Genomic DNA, 6,371 nt, shown 5'->3' with positions numbered 1-6,371 from the left:
ACGAAGAAGAAACCTGTTGGACCAAGAAACACGAGCAATGGACATTAGACCGGTGGAAATGTGTCCTTTGGTCTGGAGTCCAAATTGGAGATTTTTGGTTCCAACCGCCGTGTCTTTGTGAGACGCGGTGTGGGTGAACGGATGATCTCTGCATGTGTAGTTCCCACCGTATAGCATGGAGGAGGAGGTGTTATGGTGTGGGGGTGCTTTGCTGGTGACACTGTCTGTGATTTATTTAGAATTCAAGGCACACTTAAGCAACATGGCTACCACAGCATTCTACAGCGATACGCCATCCCATCTGGTTTGGGCTTAGTGGGACTATCATTTGTTTTTCAACAGGACAATGACCCAACACACCTCCAGGCTGTGTAAGGGCTGTTACCAAGAAGGAGAGTGATGGAGTGCTGCATCAGATGACCTGGCCTCCACAATCCCCCGACCTCAACCAAATTGAGATGGTTTGGGATGATTCAGACCGCAGAGTGAAGGAAAAGCAACCAACAAGTGCTCAGCATTTGTGGGAACTCCTTCAAGACTGTTGGAAAAGCATTCCAGGTGAAGCTGGTTGAGAGAATGCCAAGAGTGTGCAAAGCTGTTATCAAGGCAAAGGGTGGCTATTTGAAGAATCTCAAATATAACATATATTTTGATTTGTTTAACACTTTTTTGTTTACTACATGATTCCATATGTGTTATTGTATAGTTTTGATGTCTTCACTATTATTCTACAATGCAGAAAATAGTAAAAATAAAGAAAAACCCTTGAATGAGTATGTGTTCTAAAACTTTTGACCGGTAGTGTAGATGAGATGATTATTCATGAGGAAGCAGGGAGGGTGGTACTGCTGGTGGTACAGCTATAGGACCTTGGTAAATACCCTGACCCACTTCAGGGCTGATTTGCATAGTGCAATATGACCCAGTATGCAGTATTACAGCAATTAACATTCATACAGCATCCGTACTGTTTGAATGAGATGACTTGACCCCATGTTCCTCTTTATCCAGGTTTAAACCCAAATGGTTTTTAACACCCTCACTCTGTTCCGCCTTGTTCTCTGTGGCGGAGAGATTTTACCTGCCGACACTCAATCAGATTTGTGAGAATACATGGTGTCATTTTGTCACTGCTGGAGAGGATATGGGATTGGGTAATGGGTAATGGGTTTGATGTTTTACAGCTCATAACTTCTATCAGAGAGGGTGAACGTAGCCCAGGGGAAAAGACATGATGAGAGTTGTTTCAGGCATCGTACATGTGCAACTGTCATGGTGTGACAATGTCAGATAAAAGTCATGTTAATCATGGGTTATATTGGTTCATAAATGGGCTTATACACTGAGTGTACAAAACATTAAGAACACCTTCCTAATATTCAGAACAGCCTCAGTTCGTCGGGGCATGGACTCTACAAGGTGTCGAAAGCGTTCCATAGGGATGCTGGCCCATGTTGACTACAATGCTTCCCATAGTTGTGTCAAGTTGGCTGGATGACCTTTGGGTGGTGGATCATTCTTGATACACACAGGAAACTGTTGAGCGTGAAAAACCCAGCAGCGTTTCAGTTCCTGACACAAACCGGTGCGCCTGGCACCAACTACCATACCCCGTTCAAAGACACTTACATCTTTTGTCTTGACCATTCACCCTATGAATGGCACACATACAGTGAGGGAAAAAAGTATTTGATCCCCTGCTGATTTTGTACGTTTGCCCACTGACAAAGACATGATCAGTCTATAATTTTAATGGTAGGTTTATTTGAACAGTGAGAGACAGAATAACAACCAAAAAATCCAGAAAAACGCATGTCAAAAATGTTATAAATTGATTTGCATTTTAATGAGGGAAATAAGTATTTGACCCCTCTGCAAAACATGACTTAGTACTTGGTGGCAAAACCCTTGTTGGCAATCACAGAGATCAGACTTTTCTTGTAGTTGGCCACCAGGTTTGCACACATCTCAGGAGGGATTTTGTCCCACTCCTCTTTGCAGATCTTCTCCAAGTCATTAAGGTTTCGAGCCTGACGTTTGGCAACTCGAACCTTCAAGTCCCTCCACAGATTATCTATGGGATTAAGGTCTGGAGACTGGCTAGGCCACTCCAGGACCTTAATATGCTTCTTCTTGAGCCACTCCTTTGTTGCCTTGGCCGTGTGTTTTGGGTCATTGTCATGCTGGAATACCCATCCACGACCCATTTTCAATGCCCTGGCTGAGGGAAGGAGGTTCTCACCCAAGATTTGACGGTACATGGCCCCGTCCATTCTCCCTTTGATGCGGTGAAGTTGTCCTGTCCCCTTAGCAGAAAAACACCCCCAAAGCATAATGTTTCCACCTCCATGTTTGACAGTGTGGATGGTGTTCTTGGGGTCATAGGCAGCATTCCTCCTCCTCCAAACACGGCGAGTTGAGTTGATGCCAAAGAGCTCCATTTTGGTCTCATCTGACCACAACACTTTCACCCAGTTCTCCTCTGAATCATTCAGATGTTCATTGGCAAACTTCAGTGCTTTCTTGAGCAGGGGGACCTTGCAGGCGCTGCAGGATTTCAGTCCTTCACGGCGTAGTGTGTTACCAATTGTTTTCTTGGTGACTATGGTCCCAGCTGCCTTGAGATCATTGACAAGATCCTCCCATGTAGTTCTGGGCTGATTCCTCACCATTCTCATGATCATTGCAACTCCACGAGGTGAGATCTTGCATGGAGCCCCAGGCCGAGGGAGATTGACAGTTCTTTTGTGTTTCTTCCATTTGCGAATAATCGCACCAACTGTTGTCACCTTCTCACCAAGCTGCTTGGCGATGGTCTTGTAGCCCATTCCAACCTTGTGTAGGTCTACAATCTTGTCCCTGACATCCTTGGAGAGCTCTTTGGTCTTGGCCATGGTGGAGAGTTTGGAATCTGATTGATTGATTGCTTCTGTGGACAGATGTCTTTTATACAGATAGCAAACTGAGATTAGGAGCACTCCCTTTAAGAGTGTGCTCCTAATCTCAGCTCATTACCTGTATAAAAGACACCTGGGAGCCAGAAATCCTTCTGATTGAGAGGGGGTCAAATACTTATTTCCCTCATTAAAATGCAAATCAATTTATAAAAAAAATGTACATGTGTTTTTCTGGATTTTTTTGTTGTTATTCTGTCTCTCACTGTTCAAATAAACCTACCATTAAAATTATAGACTGATCATTTCTTTGTCAGTGGGCAAACGTACAAAATCAGCAGGGGATCAAATACTTTTTTCCCTCACTGTACACAATCCATGTCTCAATTGTCTCAAGGCTTAAAAATCCTTCTTTATCCTATCTCCTTCCCTTCATCTACACTGATTGAAGTGGATTTAACAAGTTACATTGATAAGGGATCATAGCTTTCACCTGGATTCACCTGGTCAGTCTATGTCATGGAAAGATACTTAATGTTTTGTACACTCAGTGTAAATGTCCTAGACCCCTATTTTTGATATTAGCTTTACAGCATGTAGGTAGGACATTGCGGACACAGCACTTTTGGGATTGTTTTCTTTTAATCTGTGCAGGGTGAGGTTAGGCCGGTGGGGAGGCAGTGTGAGAAATTAGTTTCCCTCTTAAAGGGATGTCTGTGTGCCCAGCGATCAGCCTGCAGCCCTATCAGCAGAATCAGCCAGCCCAGCCTGGACTACCAGCGCTAAGGATGCACAACCACACTCTGCTCTCCCTCTGCTCTCCCTCTGCTCTCCCTCTGCTCTCCCTCTGCTCTCTCTCTGTTTCTCTCTCTTTCTCTCTCTCTCTGTTTCTCTCTCTTTCTCTCTCTCCATTCTCTCTCTCTCTCTTTCTCTCTCTCCATTTTCTCTCTCTCTGTTTCTCTCTCTTTCTCTCTCTCTCTCCATTCTCTCTCTCTCCATTCTCTCTCTCACCCTCTCACCTCTCGTCTGACATACTTTACTGGCTGACCTTGGGGATAGACCTGGCTAGCTGTAACCACTTCACCATTCATTCATTTTCACACACACACACACACACACACACACACACACACACACACACACACACACACATGCCTGATTCATTCCGCTTCCATCCATTCCATATGCCAGTCCCAGGGCAGCAGCTATCTGAATGGTTGGTGTGCGTAGTTTAGTGTCAATGCTGGCCTCTTACAGACTGGATTTGGAGGTGAAACATTCTCAGTCATCTTAAAGGCCTGCCAACCGAGGAGGAATAGGAAATCAATACCAACTCCCATGAATCAGCACTCCTGGCTGGCCTGGCATGCTAGTGTGCAGCATAGCACAGCACAGCACAGCCTCCGCCCACACTTTGTCTGCCCTCCCACCTCTCCCCCTCCCTCTCCCTCTCCTTCTCCCTCTCCAGCCTAATAGTGTCTGGGACTGAACAGAGAAAATAAGTCTTGAGAAACAGGAATATAGGGCTCAGGGAGACATTGTGTTCTGTGGACACACTGTTTCCCTAGAAGACATTGTGTGTCTGGGAAGCTCAGGCGATGGCTTAGCATCTTGAGTCCCCTCTCTCTTCTCTGGGTGGATGAGATGAGATGAGAGGGGAGGGTGGTTGTGTTGAATATCAGAGCTGTGTTTAAGAGAGGGAGCTGAGGGAGCTGTGCTGATATCAAATATAATTTACACTGAAGAGGGCTTCTGCCATCTAGTGTCTTCTTTCTGCTACTGCATGTCTCTGGCTGAGCTCTTATCTCTCTACCTTTGAGTCACTCATGGAGTGAACAGTGAACAGAGGGTGTACGATACAGTAACTGATGGTTATCTGTGGTTGTGTTATTTGTCCTGCAGCTCTACCGAGCATCTGCGTTGTTTGAGACCATTCGTCATGAGGCCCAGCACAGCACCGACTACAAACTGTCTCTGTTTGACCTGCAGACCTCCTCCTACCAGGCACTCCAGAGGGTCCTTGTCAGCCTAGGTATTGTTACGTGCTCCATTGCCCGCATTCCGTTCTCACCATCTTTCCCTCTTCCTTTCTTTCTTTCTTTTTGTCTGCTATTCTCTTACTTTCTTTTCATGTTCGTGCCTATCTTTACCTATTTCAAAAAAAATATTTACACTACTACACATTTGAACATATTGGCTCGCTGATAGCTAGAAAAACGAGCGTTGACCTTTGACCCTCTGCTATCCAGGCCACCATGACGAGGCATTGGCGGTGGCAGAGCGGGGTCGGACGCGGGCCTTTGCTGACCTGCTGGTGGAGAGGCAGACAGGCCAGCAGGACTCAGATCCCTACACCCCAGTCACAGTGGAGCACATCCTGGACACGGTGAACAGCCAGAGGGCCCTGGTGCTCTACTTCTCCATGGCTGCTGGGTACCTGTACAGCTGGCTCCTGGCTCCAGGAGCAGGTAAGACCTGGGGGAGAGGGAGGTGGAGACCTGGGGGAGAGGGAGGTGGAGATCAACTAACTCAGTTGCTCTGTGTGCTGATACAATGAGCTGTAAGGGTAAGGTACTATGTAAATCTGTACGAATCTATTATGCCATATTATACAACACATTATACAGACACAAAACACACACATACACACTCACTCAATCAGTGGATTTCATCTTGATTGTGCTTTGTTTAGCTGTGAGTCCTGGAGGGCATGGCTTGTGTTCAGAGGCGAGGGTAAGAAATCCCACTTTAACACAAGGCGGCAGTGCCACCTGCCACTCCACTGCTGGCAATGCCACCCCGCCTCGCCTCTCACCCCCCAGGGCACCTGCCAATGAACCATGGTAACCGAGAATGACAAAGCCAAACATCACTTGCACAATGAATCAACATCCGCACACACAAGTCAACAGGGAAACACACACACCTACTCTTGTGCGCGCACACACATAATCTCTCACACAAACAAGCTTTGTGCGTTTGCTTGTGCTGCCTTTAATATTGAGTAGGCTACTCCATAGCCTTTCTCTCTCACCAAAGAAAATAGCGGGGGCTTTGAAGCCCAGTCATAGCTCTCGCCTGACTGACAGCTCTGGCTGCCATGGAGACTGCTAGCCTGTGCTTCTCTTTTAGCCCTACTCAACAAAGTGTGAATGAAAGCTGTGAGCCACAATAACGCATGCCCACCAGCCTTGATCGGTTGATAAAACCCAGAGCCAAGGCTTCCGTGTCTGACCTCCCTAATACTAGTCATATAGATGGTCTAATAATGCGGAGGGAAATTAAAGGGTAAAAGAGCTGCCTCTTGCCTGAGGCTGAGAGGCCACCATTCCTGTAATCAGCCCTCTGCTCTGACTCTCTCTCCCTGGCATTCATGGGCATATAGCTGGCATACACATAGCACAGGACCTGGCTAAAAGAACCCTTAGTCAGTAAAGGGACTCCTCTAATAAATGAACTGGTGTACAACCTGTCTGC

At 46.4% G+C, this 6,371-nt stretch overlaps 1 protein-coding gene across 1 annotated transcript in view; it reads left to right on the top strand.

Annotated features, from left to right (window-relative positions):
• The window catches only part of LOC311144604 (tetratricopeptide repeat protein 28-like), a gene marked incomplete at its 5' end in the record, with an annotated part of 335,073 nt that overhangs the window by 300,249 nt on the left and 28,453 nt on the right, over positions 1–6,371 (top strand). The window contains 2 exon segments of the mRNA XM_084180641.1: positions 4,797–4,926; positions 5,144–5,362. Of these exon segments, the coding sequence (XP_084036767.1) occupies positions 4,797–4,926; positions 5,144–5,362 (349 nt within the window).

The sequence above is a fragment of the Coregonus lavaretus genome (assembly GCF_964263955.1).
Source record: "Coregonus lavaretus genome assembly, chromosome: 17".
NCBI classification, from domain to species: Eukaryota; Metazoa; Chordata; class Actinopteri; order Salmoniformes; family Salmonidae; genus Coregonus; species Coregonus lavaretus.
The sequence above is the reverse complement of the archived record's forward strand: the minus strand, read 5'-3'. Positions and strand labels throughout refer to the sequence as shown.